Source organism: Phyllostomus discolor, chromosome 4 (assembly GCF_004126475.2).
Source record: "Phyllostomus discolor isolate MPI-MPIP mPhyDis1 chromosome 4, mPhyDis1.pri.v3, whole genome shotgun sequence".
NCBI classification, from domain to species: domain Eukaryota; kingdom Metazoa; phylum Chordata; class Mammalia; order Chiroptera; family Phyllostomidae; genus Phyllostomus; species Phyllostomus discolor.
Window position 1 is genome coordinate 50,101,488 of NC_040906.2, and position 20,623 is coordinate 50,122,110.

General features: G+C 42.8%; 1 protein-coding gene and 1 pseudogene across 3 annotated transcripts; one reads left to right on the plus strand and one right to left on the minus strand.

The window, feature by feature from the left end:
- Positions 1–4,051: 4,051 nt before the first annotated feature.
- Positions 4,052–19,515, minus strand: CDCA7 (cell division cycle associated 7). 3 transcript variants are annotated; one of them, XM_036023281.1, is made up of 10 exons: positions 19,365–19,515; positions 16,304–16,426; positions 15,651–15,755; positions 12,500–12,736; positions 10,428–10,505; positions 9,335–9,538; positions 7,065–7,202; positions 6,458–6,607; positions 5,899–6,035; positions 4,052–5,371 (listed from the first exon to the last, which is right to left on the minus strand). In XM_036023281.1, the coding sequence occupies exons 1-10, from the start codon at positions 19,383–19,385 to the stop codon at positions 5,341–5,343; spliced, it is 1,224 nt and encodes a 407-aa protein (XP_035879174.1). In that variant the 5' UTR covers positions 19,386–19,515; the 3' UTR covers positions 4,052–5,340. The 3 variants fall into 3 exon arrangements, with proteins under 3 accessions (XP_035879174.1, XP_028365825.1, XP_028365826.1); XM_028510024.2 differs by having other exon boundaries at positions 15,651–15,887; XM_028510025.2 differs by lacking the exon at positions 15,651–15,755.
- On the plus strand, positions 10,765–12,314 carry LOC114494721 (annotated as a pseudogene).
- Positions 19,516–20,623: the final 1,108 nt, after the last annotated feature.

Below are 20,623 nucleotides of genomic sequence, written 5' to 3' on the forward strand. Positions count from 1 at the left end.
CATGGCAGGCTCATAGCAGGCTAGGCATTAGATCACAAAGACAGGCTTACACCTCATGAATCAGTATCTTCAGTGTTGTGATCTACCATTATTTCTCCTCCACCATGTTAGTTCTCTACCAAGTCCCAGGAACTTTCCTACCCAGGACAATCAACTTACCTTTTGCTAAATATTTAATAAACCTTTGTTGAGTATCCACTATATGATAAGAGTCTTTAGATCAAAGATAGTCTTGCTTTCAAGGACTTGATGGTCTAATGAGGGGAAAAAGCTAAAATAAACTATAAGTGGCAGATATATGTGTCATGATCAAGGTATGTAACCAGATCTATCAGAATACCTTAGAAGGCTCTGGCTGGGTAGCTCAGTTGGTTAGAACATCATCCCAATACCTCAAGGCTGCAGGTTCAATCTTCAGTCAGGGCACATACAAGAATCAACCGATGAATGCATAAATAAGTGGAACAATAAATTGAAGTTTTTCTCTCTCTCTGTGTCTCTCAAAATTAATAAATTAAAAAAAAGAAATCCTCAGAAGAGTGTTTGGCTCTTACATGTCTCTTCTCAGGCTAGGAGATAAGCTCTTGAGTCTTCAGAAATTACTTAACTTCTTTGAGTCACCTCATCTCTAAAATCCCTGCTATGAAGGACTAACATACACTGTGCCATAGGAGGTGCCCAACTAACTCGCTTCCCTTCTCTGTCAAATATTTATAATGTTGGATTGAGCACTGATGCAGTCATGCATTATCAGCAGGTACTTTCATCTGACAATGAACTTCCAAAAAATTCAAGTCACAGGATTACATAAAACAATGTTTATTTGGCCAGCTATGCCATTTGTAATCTTACAGGATGAGCGCACCTACAGTGAGACATGCCTCCCATTTTGGTTTCTAGTTAAGTAGCTCCCCTCCTCTCCCTCCATCCTTGGGCTGCAGCCAAGTTCACCTAGAACTCTGGGCAGCTTAGGTCTAGAGACCAGGCTCACATTCTGGAAAATCCCAGACTCACCTTGCTCCATCCCTGTAATTAAGACTTACTGCACTTTCTAGAAATCTATTTTAACCCAAGATTTAGGCACAATACTAATTACAGTGTTACTCATAAAAGCAAGACACTGTTAACAATCCAGATACCCCAAGATTAGAAATTATTTAAGTAAATTATGAACCATCCACATAAACAAATACCATATAGCCATTTAAAGTATTTTGACATTCTTCATGCTACAGAAGTTGAACATTGTGCCCTGGCTGGTGTAGCTCAGTGGACTGAGTGCAGGCCTTCAAACCAAAAGGTCACTGGTTCCATTCCCAGTCAGGGGTATGTGCCTGGGTTGTGGGCCAGGACCTCAGCTGGGGGCATGTGAGGGGCAACTACACAATAAAGTTCCTCTCCCTCTCTTTCTCCTTCCCTTTCCCTTGCTCTAAAAAATAAACAAAATCTTTTTTTAAAACAAAATGTGTACATTGTACATATAATATAAATGCTACCATGTAAAATAAAATGCAGGGGAGGTTGATAAAACCCAAATGTTAGGGACTTTAACCTTAAATGGTGTTTCCTTTGTTTTTCGCTTTTTCCTCCAAACAAGTCTTGCATCATCTGCATGGATCAAGTCCTCTACCTGGGACATGTCAATTTCTCCGCAACCAACCCATTCCTTACACATCCCCAAGCAAAGATCTCCAGCAGCCCACTGTCACTCCAAACTTTAGACCCTTCTCCATTCACTCATAGCAACACCACCTTTGAAGATCTTGCCCTCCTCTTAGCCTCCCCACTCCTTCCTCAACTTTGTAGCTAATCTAAGGAGTATTCTCCTACCCACAGGACTTTCCTGCCCCAGTTAAAAAGCCTGAGGGGTTCCAACATCTATGCTGATTATCCAATACTCCAGTTTCCTACTAGCCCAGCCTCAGTCCCTCCTGACCACTCAGCCCTCGGCCCCCTCCCAGCCTTGCCCGTCTTCCTACTCAACAGCATTTCTACAGCTCTCCAGCCAGGCTTGCTCCACACCCAAGTCCCCGCTGCCTGCCCCCCACCCCCACCCCATTCCTGACTGGTATGGCAGGCAAGTTCTGGTTAGTTTAAAAAAAAAACAAAAACCTGCCCTGGCTGGCATAGCTCAGTGGATTGAGTGCAGGCTGCGAACCAAAGTACCGCAGGTTCGATTCCCAGTCAGGGCACATGCCTGGGTTGCAGGCCACGGCCCCTAGCAACCGTGCATTGATGTCTCTCTCTCTCTCTCTCTCTCTCTGTCTCTCCCCTTCCCTCTCTAAAAATAAATAAAATCTTAAAAAAAATACAATTGGGTCCTGGAATTATCACCTCCCTGAATTAAAAAAAAAACAAACTAACAAAACCATAACATACCAGTTTATCTCTGCCACTCTATGTAACATCTGACAGTTGTTACCTTCTCTGGACTTATTCCATCTTTTAGACATTATCCCAGAAATGTGTGGTTAACATTAATAGAACAGCTCCTGTGACTTTCCTCTCAAAATGTAACTCTCCAGCCCGGCTGCAAGGTAATCAACTCCAGCATTCCTCTGGTCTGCAAGTAACCAGCTATCTACCTCACCTGGAGCCATCAGGCGCTCCCTCTTTTTCGTTCCAAAAATAAAACACAGTGGATAGGGCCAAGTGTGGTGACTGGTGGGGGAACTAAATGGTAATGGGAAACAAACAGAATAAAGATTAAAAAATTTAAAAACAAACACAAACCCTTCCTACAGCAGCCTCTACTGCCTTTGCCCCTCTTCATTATGAAATTACCAAAATTATAATTTCTATTTTATTTCTCAAACCCGTAGTAATGGCGATAAAAATAGACACCGTATCAACCTCAGAGAATATGGGTGGAGACAAGTATAAAGGCAATTATGGGTCGTTTTGGAGCACCACCGCCATGATGCTAACTTCTCACATCTAATTGTCAGAACTTTTGAGCTCTCTCAACTCTGAGGCTGGTGTGCGGAGCTCTGCAGTGGGGTGTGTGGAGGAAAGCAAGAGGCTCCCACGGCCAAGGCTGGGACTGAGCAAGCGATCTGCAGTTTCCTCCTCAGCTGGGAGTCATTACAGAATCCATGGGCCCATCAATGCTGGAAAATGCTTGGTAATGAGAAAATCCCAATTACTTTCCCTCCCTTCATGTCTACTCAGGTTGTTTATAGGTTTATGTCTTAGTTCCACCACTAGATTGTAAACCCTGTAAGAGTAAAGGCCCTGGGAGTCAACTGTTACTAATCAGTATTTCTAATGAAAACCACTATTAGTTTCAGTAGCAAAATACAGTACCTCTACCATGTTCCAAACCACCACCAATTTTGAATAATCCTACAGACTTAAGCTTCCCAATTATATACCTAAAAATTTTGGTTAAGATTCCAGTTTATGAAGATATCCATTTCTTTTACATTTATACAGAATATGAAACTTCAAATGACTGTGTACTGGGTAAACAGGGTTTCTCCTGTAACTCTAGAGCAGGCCATGCTGCCTGTCATATTTTTTTTACAACCCTCCAAAAATGTAAAATAAAAACATCCTTAGTTCATGTGCCACACGCAGTAGGCTACAGTGGGACCTGGCGCACAGGCTGCAGTTTGCCAGCCCTGTTCTAAAGAACTGGGTTAAGAGCTTTCAGACCATGCCTTGGTCTTCTCAGTCCTGGAATAAGCTTCAAAACAGTGTGCCTTTAATAAATATTTGAATGGTTGATAAAAGCAAGTTAGGTATGGTGAAATTACCATTAGTTCTTTGGTTGGCAAATGCTAAAGGAAACACTGCAACGCTTCATGGGGACACAGTATTTCCCATCTGGTGACCTGGCTGTCTTGGTTGATTTTCTGATCATTGCCACTAGTCATGTAGCCGAGCTCAGCCCTGTTCAAAAGAGCTGGTCTTTGACCTTCTTTTGATCTTCAGAAACTTAACACAAAAGGGAGACCCTAGAAAAAGGCAGAAATGGTCTGCTGTTTAAATATGAGAAAAATCAGAATTGAGTCCAGTAAGATTGAGAGTTAAAGATTTAAAAGGCAGACAATCTAGAACAAAAGGTTTTATTATCAAAATAAAAACTTTGTATAAAAGCATTACAGATCAAAAGCTCTATTTACATTTATTGATCCAAGTTCCAATCCTGCATCTAACACTGAACAGAATCAGCAACGGGATGCACATGCAAAGGAAAATGGACAAACACCTAAGACTCCACCTCTACCGTTAGCCATTTCGTGATTAATGCAAAGGGTGGGGGAGGGGGAGACGACACACACAATCTGCCCAGAAACTTAAGGGGGCAGAGATGTCAAGTTAACAAACTGGAAAGTCACCCATCTCCAAAAAGGCACTTCTCATTGTTTTAAAAGTGCTTAAAACCTGAACACGAACGCCTGCCTAGCTTATTTCTTCAAAAAAGCAAAAACTGCAAATTGTAGGTTAATATTGGTATCAATTTTCCATGCAAAATGATCAAGAATTTATTTTAAATACCTTACATTTATGAACGGAAATAAACTTGGCAAACTACCATTACACCAAAGTTTTATACCGTGAATTCAGACCCACCTACATCTGAAGCCTCGCCATCCTGACTCCCTCGACTGTCTCTTCTCTGACGACTGCCAAGTACAGGGCTGCCCACAGTCCTGTGGGTCACCACGGTGGGAGCCCAATGCACCACCCAACCGCACGGTGGGAAAAATCAGCAACTAAATCTCTTCGATGACAACTTGTGCAATAAACACAAGACATGGAATATTCTCACAACAGGTGTCCAAATCCACATGCCCCATTTTCCAACAATTACCTCATCTTTCCACATGGCTTTAAGACCTTTCCACCTCAACTCTGTTAAAAATGTCAACTAGTGTGACAACTGTGCCTGCTGTTTTTGTAGAGACCAGTTAGAGGGCTGGTCTCAGCAGATGTCTTTAGTAACGCCACTACTGTGTCTCTAAGTGCTTGGTTTTATAGGTGAATTCCAGGGCTATTTCAACACCAATTAAATCAAACATGCTTTCACGAGACTGTCATTTAAAAATTCAGAAACTAGATGGAGAGAGAGACCCCCCCCTGTAAAAAGAGGGAGAGAATTTGGGATGAGGGCAGGGAAAAGCAAAGGAGAAACAGCAAGAGGGCAAAGCGTAGCTAACAATAGACCTCTAGGTTGCTTGGAAACTCGTCTAATGAGATTAACTGGATTTGAGTTTCCTATAAAGCAGGCTGATCATCAGAATTCTTAATTCAGGTTTCCACCACAGGACAAAATGGAAAAGTCGAAGAAGGAAGACTGGTGTGGTGGAAGGCAGGCAGCAGATCTTCCAGGTATCATGCTTGCATCTCAAACTCGTGCTTCAAACTGAAAAAAGAAAAAGGAATGCGTCAGGGTATCATTTTCAAACTAAGAAGCCTCTTTTGAAAGCCTAATGCACTCTTTAAAAAATGTTTGTATTGCCCTGGCCAGGTAGCTCAGTTGGTTAGAGCGTTGTCCTAATACACCGAGGTTGCAGGTTTGACCCCCGGTTGGGGCATGTACAAGAATAAACCAGTGAGTGCATAAATAAGGGGAACAAACTGATGCTTCTCTCTTTCTCTCTCTCTCAAAAAAAAGTTTTTATTGAGTTATAACATGTTTTAAAATAACACATTAAGTGTGCAACTTGAATTTTTATACACACACACACACACACATGCAGGTCACCACCACCCAGATGAAGATGTAAAATGTTTCCAACTTTCCAGAAAACTCTCCATGTACCCCTTTTCCCATCAAAACCTTCACCTCCACCCAGAGATAACCACTACTCTGACTTCTACCATCCTTTTAATAAGACACATAAATGAATGTGAGACTTGAGTGTGGAAAAGAGAAAAACCCACCATTACCTTTTCAGGTATGCATGCACATTCCCAAAGCCATGGTACTTGGCCAAGTACACAAGGACCCCAGTCGCACACCGCCCATCTCGCTGACGGCAGAAACTGCAGTTGCAGATTCTTCGACAAGGTGGGCAGTGCCAGTTCTAAAGGGCAACGTGAAAGGCACAATTAAATCCAACTTACTTCCTCCCTCTCCTGCTCCTGCTTAAACTCTAAGATGGGTATCATGCATTGCTTTTAAATCTTTATTTTTTTTAATTAAAAAAATCTTAACATGGTTAATGTCCATTAGTTATGCCTAACATTCCCTTAGGAAATCCAGCACAGAAAGTCTCAAAGCAATTACCAGACTGAACGATGAATCCGATTCCCCTGAACAGTAAGGTACCAAGCACTGTGGAAGGGGCTCACACCTCCCAACCAACATTATGAATTCCCCTGCTTTTCAGGGAATGAAAGCGCCACGACACTAAGGGCTCAACCCTTTCACCGATGGCATCTTTCTGGCCCTATCAGCTGGTGCCTGACCTTCAAGCCCATAGAACCACCCCTGGAAGGCACCTACTGGGTCCAGCAGAGCATCCTTGACCTCTTCTCCATAACGGTTTCGAAGGCAGGGACCACAGAACTGGCCTCGGACACCCCAGCACTCTGGGTTTCTGCAGTTCGTTTTGGTATCAATGGTTTTCTGGCGGCACTGATGACAAGTAGACCCCTACAAATAAAAAACAGCATGGCTTTTTGTAAAGAAAAATGGCATATTTAAAGACTGTCCCTTATGGATACAATCTGACACATTTAATCTTATTTCATATCTTAGGTACACATGTACATGCCAGGGCATACAAAGTATCTCAAGCATGGTGGTTTCACCGGATTGGCAGACTCAGTATTATCAAAACTACCTTTCTTCAAGTAAAGATCTTATCAGAAACCCCGGCCCCAAGTCCTTTGTCTTCAGCACACCATGTCCCCAGCACCCATCGAGGCAGACACACAACACAGACACACAGTAAATGCATGCTGGATGAACCAATTTCTAAATTAAGAGAAAAGATTTAACACTGCAGAAGACTGGTTTAGATCGTCGGCCAGTCTCTAATTAAGGACAGAAGCCACCCTTCCTCTCCCACAGACCTTCGCATCATCAGACATAAGGCAGAGGCTTTTACCAATGAGCGGCTGTATATCTTCTCCCGAGAATTGTTGCAGATGTTGTCCAGCTCCTCCTCGGTAATTTCTTCCACCGGGCGAATGACGTGCGGCAGGGTCATGGATCCGGGCCGGCGACCTCTGCGCACATCGTCTTCCTGCAAAACCGCAAGCACGGAACAGCGCTCTCACTGGCCCTTCCCAGCTCTGAATCTCAGACACCTGGTTTATGGTTCCTTCAGAGAATTCAATCTGGAAATCTTTCTTATGGAGAGGAGCCAAGTCCAAAGTTTACAAGACACTAACATGGAAATGATTCCTCCAACTACGACAAACCAATGAAAAAGAAAACTTCAACTTCCTCACCTGCTAACAAAATCCATCAAATATTCCAGACATTCACAACTTGGAGGCACAAGAAAATCATGTATAGGAGAAAACTAAAAAATGTAGTGAGTATGGTAAAATCTTTAGACAGAGTTCCAATCTACTCAACATGAGAAAGTCTATAGTGGAGCAAAACCTTCCAAATGTAGTGTGTGTGTCAAAGCTTATACCCGATTTCCAAGGCTTACTGAGCATCAGACTACTGAATAGAAACATCATAAACCTAATTTATATGACAATGCTTTTATTCAAAGCTCAAGCTTTGGGGCTCATCAAAGAATTCAAACAGAAAGAAACCTTACACATATGATGGAGATAAAACTTATGCAAGTGCTCAAGCCTTACTCATCATCAAAGACTCTGTCATGGAGAGAGACCATGTACTAGGTTGGCAAAAAAGTTCATATGGCTTTTTTCATAAAATAAAAGACACGTTTTTCATTTTCACCAATAACTACTGATTTGGATTTCTTGAGTATGTTGGCTATCTCTCATGTGGTATAATGTTGATTATTCTCAATTAATGTCTCAATTTGATTGCTTCAACTTCAGCTGGTCTGCCTATGGAGCATCGTCCAGCAAGAAATCTCCAGCATGAAACTTCACAAACCACTTTTGACATGTTTGATCAGTCACAGCACCTTCTCCATACATAGCACAAATCTTTTTTTGCGTTTCAGTTGTGGTTTCACCTTTCTTGAAATAATAAAGCGTAATATGCCAAAAATGTTGCTTATTTTCTTTCATCTTCACTATTAAAATGGCTACACAAAAATTCACCAATTTTGGTAAGTTTTTTTTAATGCATGCTGATAGGACAGCTGTCACCATACAAACTAACAAAGTGTTTTGAATGAAGTTAAAGACAACTAAGCACTACTAGAGTATTGCACAAAAGAAAACAAACTGTTTGGCCAACACAATACAACTCATGCATGTGGCAAAGCCTGTATGAGGGCTCATACCTCACTTGGTATCAGAATATACATCTTTGAGGGAGAATATACACAAATGGTGAGGCTAATCCAAAGTTTATGCCTCATGGAACATAACAGAATTCTTACTAGGGAGAAACCTTACAAAGGTATTAAGTGTGACCAGCTTTATCAAAAACGTACAACTGTGGTCACAACAGAATTCATATAAGATGGAAACCATACAAATGTGTCAGGACCTTTGGCAATGACCTGGATATATATACCAAAGAATTCCTACTGGACAGAAACATTACAAAGGAAAATTAAAATGATGAGTTTAATTATTCTCTCAATGAACAACACAAGAAAATTCATACTAGGGAGCACCAAATCTATTACTTTTCACCAACAATGGATTTTAAATTCCACAGAGAATTAAAGGTAAAATTATTTAAAACTCAGGAGAATGCTGTGTGTCAATGGAGCAAGGAGAGCTGTATGTGGAAAGGTCTAATTATCTTCAGTTTATAAAATGTTTTTGTTTTTACTCAATCATTTGAGGTTTCTTGAAAAGGCTACATTGTTATTGATGGCATGGAAAAGAAAAAACCCATCAAGCCCTGGTCAGTGCAGCTCAGTCCGTTGGAGTATCATCCAGTGGCCGAGCGGTTGTGGGTTCGATCCCCAGTCCAGGCACCTATGGGAGGCAACCAATCGGTGTTTTCTCTCTCACACTGATGTTTCTCTCTCTCCCTTCCTCTCTCTAAAAAAGCAGTGAAAAGATGACTTTGGATGAGGATAAAAAAATTTTTTTTTAAATCATCAAATAAGTTGGTGTGACATTAACAATTCTGAATGGGTTGAGAAGAATGTTGAATGCGAATCATTTGGAGTTGAGGCTGGGTGCGTACTTGTGTTGTGTATGTGACCGAGCCTCCAGAAGACGAAAAACAGAGGAGCCAGCATGAATGTGTTACAGAACTCACGTTCATGTAGCCGTCCGTGGTTTTCCTCTTTCTCACCAACATGTACTTGTCCTCCTCTTCCTCCTCCTCCTCCTCCTCCATGGGTAGGGCGCTAACGGACCCAAGGATCCGGGACCTTGACCTGGTAAGAGGACGCCCTCTCCGATCAGGGTTTCTCCTAAGAGTAACACCTGGGAAGGTACGCCTTCGGGGTGTCTTCGACCGCTAAACAAAACACACGTTACAGAACCCATTTATGCCAGAATGAAGAAAAGTGGCACCTTCTCCTTATGTACGTTTTTAAGTAAAAGCAGAGCTCCATTTTCTAATCCTCTCTGTGCTTTCTACAGCACATAGAAAACGAGCCCCCCAAAACAATGCAGCCCTTGTGCTTTTGCTCTTGTGACACCAAGCCCAGTTTCTCTCAAGTTGAGATATAATTTACCCATTCATCTACATAATAAAGATATAAGAACAAATCTCATTTTCCACAACAACCTTTTTCTACACCTCGAGCCCTGGCACATACTCACTGTTTCTACATTGCACAAGAGAGAAATGTTTGTGTGGCTGTCCTTCTTCCGTTCCTTGCTCACTTCTTCCCTTTCTCTCCTCAAGGAGGGATGGGGAAAGAAGGGCTTGGCTTTTGTACCACAGCAGAAACATCAAACTCCCTGAGTTGCATCAGCTTAGTTCCTCAGGATATAATCACACACATGCATTAGGCTATGACTTGGCTAAAAAATCTTTTTTCCTTCTCGAATTTTAAAAACATCTGTTACTACGCATCTACCAAGAAAAAGCAATGTGCTAATGCTGGGAATAAAGAAAAAATGTTTTCCTATCTTTATTCCTTGCCCTTAAGAGATTCAGTCTAGTGAGCAAGAGAAGCGAACAAAAGGGCGTTGAGACTGCACAAACACGGCTCAGGGAGGCCACACCTTCCCCAGGACACAAGGAGACGCTCCCAGAGGCTACCCGAAGGTTTCCTCTACTTCCTCTGTGTCTGTAAGACCACACAAAATCAGGAGACTGGATTTTCTCAAACATCGTAACAATCTTCTTTACACCTGACCAAAATATTACTGCTGAACGAGCGAGGATTTGCACTTACGGAACTGGGGCCTGGGAAGGAATGCCGTCCAGGGAACGAGCCTGGCAAACTTTCTAATTCCGACATCAGTTTTGCAAGCTAAAGAGGGAGGAAGTGAGGCAGAAATTATTGGTTTAGAATAACTGCTGAAAATGAGGAACTTCTGGAAATTGCGGTAGTACATCTAAAAGAGTCTCCGATTTCCCCTACACATTTACCAAGACTTTAACAGATTTCTTTTAAAAAGTCAGGCCCCTGAGGCCTGGGTGGCTCCCGGTGGCCCCTCCCACCCTTACCCTCGGCCTTCCCGGCAGGGCACAGTCCCCGCTGGCCGCAGGCTGACGGCCCCCAACGCGGCCGCCTTCCCCAGGCATGGCCCAGGGCCTCGCCTCACTATGGCAGCAGCACGGCACAGCACGCTCCACCTCATGCTCGGCGCCAAAGCTGACGGCGAGACCATTCTTAAAGGCCTCCAGTCCATTTTCCAGGAGCAGGTAATGACCGAGTCAGTGCATACCTGGCAGGACCATGGCTATTTAGCGACCTACATAAACAAAAATGGCAGCTTTGCCAACTTAAGAATTTACCCACATGGACTGGTGTTGCTGGACCTTCAGAGTTACGACGGTGATGCAGAAGGCAAAGAAGCTGAATGACTTTTGAACAAAATAGAAGAATGAAAGAACTGAGTCAGGACACTACAGGGCAGGTGAGGCGGTTACCGCCCATAGTTTGAGGAGGGGCCACTGATAGGTACTGGCCCACTGCTGATGGCCGCCTGGTTGAATACGACATAGATGAAGTGGTACATGATGAAGATTCACCTTATTGGAACATTAAAATTCTGCACTCGAAGCAGTTTGGAAATATTCTCATCCTTAGTGGGGATGTCAATCTGGCAGAGAGTGATCTGACATATACCCAGGCCATCATGGGCAGTGGCAAAGAAGACTACACTGGCAAAGACGTGCTGATTCTGGGAGGCGGAGATGGGGGCATTTTATGAGAAATAGTCAAACTGAAACCAAAGATGGTCACTATGGTACAGATAGACCAAATGGTGATTGATGGATGCAAGAAACACATGCGGAAAACGTGTGGTGACATCTTAAACAATCTTGAAGGAGATTGCTATCAGATTCTAGTAGAGGACTGTATTCCAGTACTGAAGAGGTACGCCAAAGAAGGGAGAAAGTTTGATTATGTGATTAATGATTTGACAGCTGTTCCAATCTCCACATCTCGGAAAGAAGATTCCACATGGGAGTTCCTCAGATTGATTCTTGACCTCTCCACAGGGGAACTGTGTCAATTTGACTGAAGCCCTGTCACTCTATGAAGAACAGCTCGGGCACCTGTATTGTCCTGTGGAGTTCTCAAAGGAGACCGTCTGTGTCCCTTCATACTTGGAACTGTGGGTGTTTTACACCGTGTGGAAGAAAGCTACACCTTGAAGATCAGCTTCCCTAATCATGTGTGCTTACGAATAGCCTTCCTGACCATCACGTGCTGTACATGACATCCAAACAAGTCAGGCAATTGATTGTGAATCCCTCCCAAGTCTTCTTGTTTAACTATTAATTTTAATTTAAAAAGGCAAATGGAAAATGTTTATTTTGATGACCTAGGGTGTTATTTTTTGAAAGTCAACTGAAGGATGGTTAGATAGCATAGCAAAAGGCTGCTAAATGCACAGAACCCCTAGAATGTGATTTTCATTACTTGCTTTCCTCCCCTGTGTAGGCTGTTTTTGTTTTTATTTTCGTAGACTTTGAATTTGGTTGTTTGGAAGAATGAACACCATTGTTTTGTTCTGGAGGGGAGTTCTTGATGGTGTTTCTTTCCCCCAAAATTGACTTAGATGATTAAAATTTGGTGCTTACATGAAAATTGCAAAATAATTAGAAATGCTTTGATTAAAATAACAAATGAGGAAAAAAAGTCAGTGTAGGGAAAAAAACACATTTTAAAGGATACCTTGGTGAAGACTTAATAGCTACACAGAAAACAATTCTTGGCACAGAGAAGCAACAGGTGGCTTAGAGAAAAGCTGGGAAGAGTGCACTCTAACACGTTCCAAGTCAGATACCTACCATTGCTTTGTTTTGCTTTATATTTAAAGCCCTTTTCTCCAAAAAGTTCATGCCACTTTCATCTTCTGAATCAGAATTGGGATCAGTCACAGATTTCTCTGCAGGTGCAGGGGCGGCTGCGCTTTTGCTGGCTGCTCCCCTGGTCCTTCGAGCCGGAAATGCCATGGCCACCCGGAGAGGTCCAGACCGCCTGCACTGACTGCGGGTCCTACAGCCTGCAGGGTCTGACTGTGACCTCTAGTTAATCAGAACAATTGAGTCGTTAAGGACTTGTTTGTGGAACAGGCTACATCAGCAATGACTACAAAATCCTTTGAACAAAAGACATTTGCATCAAATACAGTTTAACTGACCACTTTAATTGTCCATCTTAATTGATACCTCTAGGTAACAAAATCAGGAATTACAAATACATACAATGATCTGAGTGTAATTTAACTCAGGTAGCCTATCTGGGACACACTGTTAAAAGCCTCTTCACAGCCCCTAGGCCAGTGGTTCTGGGCCATTTTTTTAAAAATGTGAAAATTCCAACTCTTTTTAATTTAAAAATAGGTCTTTATGTATTTTAAAAGAATTCCTACAGGAACATTCTTCCATAAACATGGTTTCGGTGCTTATGGCAATATTAAACTATATTAAAGATGCCTTGCCCTGCCTGGTGTGGCTCAGTGGATTGAGCACCGGCCTGCGAACCAAAGGGTCATTGGTTTGATTCACAGTCAGGGCACATGCCTGGGTTGTGGTCCAGGTCCCCAGTGCGGGGACATGTGAAAGGTAACCACACATTGATGTTTCTCTTCCTCTCTAAAAATAAATAAATAAAATCTTTTTTTTAAAAGATGCCTCAAGGCTTTAATCTACTCTTTTAAAAAATTGTGGTGAAAACATACGTAATATAAAATTTACCATTTTAACCATTTTTTAAGTGTACAGTTCACTGGCATCAAATACATTCATATTGTGCAACCATCATCTCCAGAACATTTTCACTTTCTCAGACTGAAACTCTGAGAAAAATGAAAACCATTAAACAACTCCCATTCCGTCTCCCTGGAGCCCCGGCAACCACCACTCTATTTTCTGTCTCTCAGAATCTGACTACTCCAGATACCTCTCTAAGAGACTTTTTAGAAGACTAAAATTTTTTAAAAGTTAATATTTTAAAGTAATACAGATTTCCATCATTAAATATGTACTAAGATTAGTCATTGGGGAAATGCAACTATGCATCACAAAACACCACTTCGTACCCACACACATTGCTGGTTGGAATGTAAAATGGTGCAGCCACTTTGGAAAAGTCTGTCAGATCCTCAGAAGGTTAAACAGTTACTCTATGACCTAGCAGTTCCACTCCTAGGTATATACGCAAAAGTACATGTGCAGCCTTGGCTGGTGTGGCTTGGTGAATTGAGCACAGGCTGCGAACCAAAGGGTTGCTTGTTCGATTCCCAGTCAGGGCACATGCCTGGGTTGCGGGCCAGATCCCCAGTGTGGGCCACGTGAGAGGCAACCACACACTGATACTTCTCTCCCTCTGTTTCTCCCTCCCTTCCCCTTTCTCTAAAAATAAACAAAACCTTAAAAAAAATGTTTTAAGTGTATTCACAAACAAAAACTTGTACATGAGGGTACATAGCAGCCTTATCCAGAATGCCCAAAAGGTAGAAACAGCCCTAACACCCATCAGCTGTTGAATGGGTAAGTAAAATGTAGCCTAACACAAAGGAATATTATTCAGCAATGAAAAGGTACGAAGTACTGGCACATGCCACAAAACGGAAGAACCCAAGTAAAACGAGCCAGTCAAGAAGGACCTCACACTGCACGGCACACTCACACGGAACGTCCAGAACGAGCACACATCTGCAATGACAGGAAACACGCCGGTGGTTGCCAGGGACTGAATGTGTTGGGAGAGGGTGCAAAACAACTGGTTTCAGTTTGGGGTAATGAAAATACCCCAGAATGGATTGTGGTGATGGTTGAGAAAAAAATAAACAAGAAACAAGAAAAAATATCCCCCATAAAGTCCCAGAGAGGCAAGACCCATTTTTAAATTCAAAAATTTCTAAAATCCCCATAAGCTTTTACTATTCTTCATATACTTTCAGTGTGCATGGATTTAGACTACAAAATGACAAAAAAACTTTTATGAGTTCTGAAGACTTTTAATTGATTGGCATTGTATTGATTGCAACAATCAGCCTCCACAAAGAACTGAAACAATGCCCAGAAGTGATTCAGGCTGTACACAATGTTTGGGTCACATCCAGATTTTCAGGCCAGCCCTTGCATAGCTCCACCATGCACTGATTTAGACCAACATTACTTATCACAGGAAATATTATTACAGTACCATGAAGTTAGATAGTGATAAAAACATTCCCTGGCCAGGCACTCTCACTTATGTCAGTGTCACTCAAGTATGGTCCCAGGCAGTCAGACCACATTGACCAGAAGAGCATGCACCTGACTGCAAATCAACACACTGCTTCCTTTGTCAGGAAAGTCTTGCTAACCAGAAAACATCTGCAGAACGGAACAGTATGTTCAGGGAGAGTGTGGGACTGAGGTGCAGCAGCAGCAGCAGCAGCAGCAGCAGCAGCAGCGGCCTGAGCAAGAGAGGTTACAAAGGTAAAGAAAGCAGTGTGCACAGGAAAAGCAAGACCCAGGAGCCAAAGTGGAAGCGGGAAGGGCCCTAATTGTCATTATCTGCAGTCAAGTCCCTGCACATGCGTTATCATGGGTTTTCCCAAACACATAGGTCCACATGGGAACATTTACCAAAGGCCTGGTCTATGCCATGCAGTGGACTGGGACTTAAATGCAAATATAACTCATCTTGAAGACACGTTGCTTCTTCTGATTAGGCTGAATTTCTGTAATGGAAACCTGGAGGATGGCCAATTTTATCTTACCAGTTTCCAAGATTTTCAGAGCCTACAAAATGTTCAGGCTTTACAAGTAGGACTACTTTAGTAAAAATTGCTTTAAGACATAAATACTCTTTAATTCTAAAAAGATCCACAAAATCTCGGGCATGACTAAAATGAAAATTACAAGAAAAAAAAGCTTTTTTAAAGCAAGGATGTCATGCCTCAAAATGTACTTTACTTCTTGATATTGGTGAAATTTTCAAACTCACCATTCCATCTTGTATCTCACTCTCTGAGAAACCGCAAAATGATTCATCGTCAGAGTCGGCGTGAAAAATACTGGCCAGTTCGTTAGTGACATCTGGCCTTGGTTTCTGTAAAAATCCACAATGGTCTAATACATCTTGCACCTCACTTTCTGAAAAGCCGCAGAAAGATTCATTATCAGAGTCCTCATAAAATACATTTGCCAGTTCTTCACTGATATCTGACCTGAATTTAGGTTTCTGTAAAATAAATAAATAAATGTGGTTGTGCATTTCCCCCCTTTCCAAGAACCAATTTTCCATAAACCGTGCAGAGAGCAAATCACGTTCACAAGTGCACTACAAGAGAATAGCTTTTGTTACAAAGAAAAATGGTTCAGAGGTTTACAAATGATTTCTGAGTTGTTATGGCAAATCATCAAGCATGTTAGGTTAGGCGACATTTCAAAAGGATAGAATAAGTAGCTAATCTACCTCCAACAATTACTACCTAGAACCACAGCAAAAAGTGAAATGAAATTACAGTGCATACTGTATTTTCATAACGGCTGTATAGAAATGTAGGCAAAAAGCAAGCAGTTTTAATCACGCACAAAGCATTTGGGGCATTTTGAGCACCGCAGACTCAATTCTGTTTATTCTCAGGCAGCACTTACCGTGTTTGCAAAATTATCAGAAGCGAAGCTGTCACAACTGTCATCAGAGGATGACAAGGTTTCCATGGAAATCAACTTCACATAGCTGAATTTCTTGAAGTTCTTTACTCTGCGACCCTTTTGCTGCAAATGGAAATGGCAATACTATTAAGTGGATGCTCACTATAGTATCTAACTAAGGGCACCATTTGTTAGTTTAGTAAGTTCAAACAGCAGATATGTCCACTTCTTACACCCTATATAGAAAAGGAGGAATTTGCAACTGCGACAAAAATTTTTTCAAAACTAGGTACAATCCTAAAAAGGGATCCCTTTGAAGGAAAACTGTAATATTTATCAACTTATTCAAACATCTGTAGAGCTACCCCTGTACCCACCTGAAGAGCCCCCAAGCTCTTAGCATTATACTGAGCTCCCATGGAATTTAATGCCAAACTCCTCAAATCTGGCCTTTAACAAAAAATTAGACTGTACTTCTAAAGTACAAAATGGTGGAATGATTTCTCTCCCTCAGCCAAAATCAAGTTAATGAGGTTTTTTTAATGTAAGCTGTAGGCTATGTACTGTGACGCTAAATTCCCAAACTACAAAAACAGGACAGTACCTCTACTTCAAGATGGCAGGCTTTCAAACAGGCCTTGTTCGTTTGAGGTTGGGGGGGGTAGTGATTTCAGTACAAGTCCTTACAAATCATATCTATCAACCCAGTGAACAAATGTACAAGGAGCCAAGTTAAAGGTCAAACAGCACTCCAAACCCAGGTAGAATGCCTGATCCTACTCCAGCACTGCATTAGCCTGGTCCGACTTTCAGCTCTTACACAGTCCCCTTGCTATACAAGTCTTAAGATTTTAGAAGTATTTTCATAGGGCACAAATTACTTGTAGATATGAAAATACTTCTTTCATACATAAACACTTTACAGCCTGGCACTGCTCATCAGAAAATGCAACTGGTATCTATCTCATGTAAAAAACATAGCCGTTTCTGGCATTTAAAATGTAGTGAGATTTCTTCATGTTTTATTAGTTCCTATATTACTATTTTCTTAAATATGGCCATGGAATAGAAATGACTCTCCACAATGAGAACTTTGAAGGGCAAGCACTGCTATGGGTCCCATCAAATAACACCAAGACATGAAGTTTGGACACAACATTCTTGACCTTCCTTTTACACCTAACATTATGCATTTCATTGCAGTCTCTTACAAATAAAATTATTTCCATGGTGGTGGTACCCAACCACCACCCTATGCTCCTAAGTAGACTCCATTCTTCAGTCATCTTAGAAAGTTTATGTCCTTTGTCCTTTCTTCAGAAAGGTAAGAAAATTTGATAAAAGGTAGAGCTACACTAACTACTAAAGGGGATCTCAGACCCTGGCTGGTATAGCCCAGTGGATTGAGCACCAGCCTGTGAACTGAAATGTCACCAGTTCAATTCCCTGTCAGGGCACATGCATGGGGCCAGGTCCCTCTCTTCCTCCATCCCTTCTCCTCTCTCTGAAAATAATACATAAAGTCTTTTTTAAATAAATAAATAAATAATAAAAAGGGATCTCAGAAACCCCCCATTTTCCAGATGAGGAAATTAAAGACTCCAGGGAGATGAAATAGATTATCCAAGATCACAGGGGTGGAAGAACTCAAATCTGCAATCTCCTAAAGCGAAGTGTTTTTGCATTACTGCAAGAAGTATCACCACTTACTCATCAATCTATCTGCAGAGGCCCAAGGCAGATCAAGGGAGGCATTCTACTGGAAGCTGTCAGGGAAATACTCATATATGCTGGGCTTTTAACGTGTCAGCACATGCCAAGAGTTAAGTTACCAGGCAAGTGTTATATTTGGAGGAAAAGTCATAGAACAAACAAACAAAAGTCATGGTTGAGATAAATTTTTTTTGGCAGGCAGGTAATAACTAATAGCGCTTCACAGGTGTTTTTTGTGGCAGGCATTAAGTATGCTTTCACATTATGACTAACTCCTTGCAACAAAGGTGTATCATGATTCCCATTTAACAAATGGGAAAACTGAGGTTCAGGGAGCTGCAATGGATTACTTAAGTCACACGATGGCCTAAATTTGAACACAGGCACATCAGATTCCAAACTCAGGCACACATGGCTTCTTCATCCAGAAAGCCAAAGCCTAGTTCCAGCGATTTCTGAAAGCATGCCCCCAACACGCTCTCCCCAGCCCCCAGCCCCCGCACTAGTGAGTCTTACCCTAGATATTTTAAGCCTGTCAAGCTCTTCCTTTTCACCCAACCCCCACCTTCTAACCTCTCAAGGGGCAGACCCTTCGTTCCGGTTTCCGTTAAGAGCAAAAAAGTAAGGTTCCATTCAGGCAGCATCCTGCAGTTTTGAGAATAAGGTTGGGGGCTGGGGAAGGGAATGGGAAAAAAGCGAATGGCTGAAAACAGTTCGAACCGCCAAATCCTTCAACTTCACTTAATCACCGCCTGGGACTAGAAACACCTCCAGCTACGTGCGCAACCAAAGTGTTTGCAGGACCTTTAAACTTCAAACTCATCAACTTGAACTCTTAGAAGCGGCATGGCTGAAGCAAAAGCGGATGGGGAGCTCGCCAAGGTCCCCACAGTGAGCGCGGGTGGAGCCGCCCACCCTCCCTGAGCCAAACGTAGTAAAGGGTTGGTGATGCTATAGGGTAAACTCCCAGGGAGCCCTCTGTTCCACAGGCCAGGATCGGGCCCGCCGACAGTGAGGACCTCGCGAACACACTGAGGAGACCGGCCGACCAGGGCTGCAGTCCCGCGCGCGTGCATCTTGTGCACCTCGAGCACACATGGCCTTGGTTTCCCCAGCGCTGCCTATTGTGCTGTAAACCCCTCAAATCTTCAAACCGCCGGCGCATCGGTTGCGCACGCCCCCAGACCCTGAATTATTCCAAGTGCACAAAATCCGGGGCTTGCCTAAACGCGCGCCGTCCAGGCCGGCCACCAGTTGATAAACCCTCAAGTCCTAGTAGTTGGAGGGAGTCGACCCGCGCCCAGCACCCACCATGCCCGCCCCTCGGGTTTGCCCGCCAAGCCCTCACCGGCACGCGGCGAGTATCCATGCTGGCAGCAGGGGCCCAGGCCCGAACTTGTGGAGGAGAGACCAGAGTAGCCGCGCCCGCGCTGCGGTCCCACCAAGCTGCAGCCGGCCGGGCTAAGCTAGCAGACCCTGGCCCCGAAAGGCGGGGCTCAGACCGGCTTTCCCGCGGTGTGGCGCAGGTCCTGCAAGCTGTGGTAACGGTCTGCCCGGGCGCGCGACCTGCTCAGCCTCTGACATAAAACCGACCCCAAAATATTCTGAACTCAAGTGATTGCCTTGTAATTCCCTAAAATCAGTCAGGAAAGGTGGCGTTTTTAGAGCGCCAGTACTTCCTTCTTTTTTACGTTACTGCACGGTCCTGAACGAACGGCGCGAAAGTGGTTCGTATAGCCCGGGGGTTAGCAAGCTGATTTGCATGAATTCTGGGGCTGGGAGAAGAAAAGTGAAAAGGAGGGTAATGGAAAGCACCGCAAGGGTCCTGTGGGTCTCTGCACTTAGCACTTTCATTGCGGCCTGTAGCTTACATTATTAAAGATAAATTTCAAAAAAATCAAGCATGAACTCCACCTTTTATTAGCTCAGCCACTGTCTGTGGGTGTAGCACTTATTATCTGGTAGCCACGCCATTATCTAAAGCAACAAAATGTGTTCAATCCTGATCTTTCTTACAACAAAGTACAGGAAGCCGCGTTGTTTTACCTGCCTTGAGGTTGATTAAATTAGAAACCTGGCGCTGTTGTTAAGACATATCTATGGGACAATTACCTCCTTAGAGGTAATCTGTTGTGGATAGAAGCTACAGACAGTATTAGTGTGGTTTGGAGATCTTCCCCCCCGCCCGTCGGAATTTAGGATTACTCAATTGAGAATGAACGTGAGCCATTTTTCAGTGGTCTTTTACTCAAATCTGACATTACAACGAAATCAAGTGTGAGACAAATGTTTGTAAAGGGCAGGGAAAAAGTTTTTAGAAGGAAAAGTAAAATAAACTGGATTGTTTTAAAAGACTCCAATTATAACCTTACATTTAAAACAGGTGCTTGAAATGAATGCACTCCTTTTTCTCCCTTCAAAACTTTTCTCTGGAATAATTCCTTTGCAATAAAAGAGCACGCGTGAACACATAGTGTTCCTTTTCCGATGCAATTAATACAAAAACTTGTGAACAAGTAATAACACATGAGAACAATGGATTGGAAGAATTGGAAAGAGCTTGCTTCCACCCTTTCTAAAAACACCTGCCCAGGATCCTGGTGCCAC

What these genes read in the sequence shown, in the direction of transcription:
- CDCA7 (XM_028510024.2), bottom strand. Translation starts at nt 19,385, where the DNA reads ATGGATACTCGCCGCGTGCCG. An exon ending in TGGATACTCGCCGCGTGCCG is followed by an intron (nt 16,427 to 19,364) that starts GTGAGGGCTTGG and finishes TTCCATTTGCAG; the next exon opens with CAAAAGGGTCGCAGAGTAAA. An exon ending in GTGAGATACAAGATGGAATG is followed by an intron (nt 12,737 to 15,650) that starts GTGAGTTTGAAA and finishes CTGATTAACTAG; the next exon opens with AGGTCACAGTCAGACCCTGC.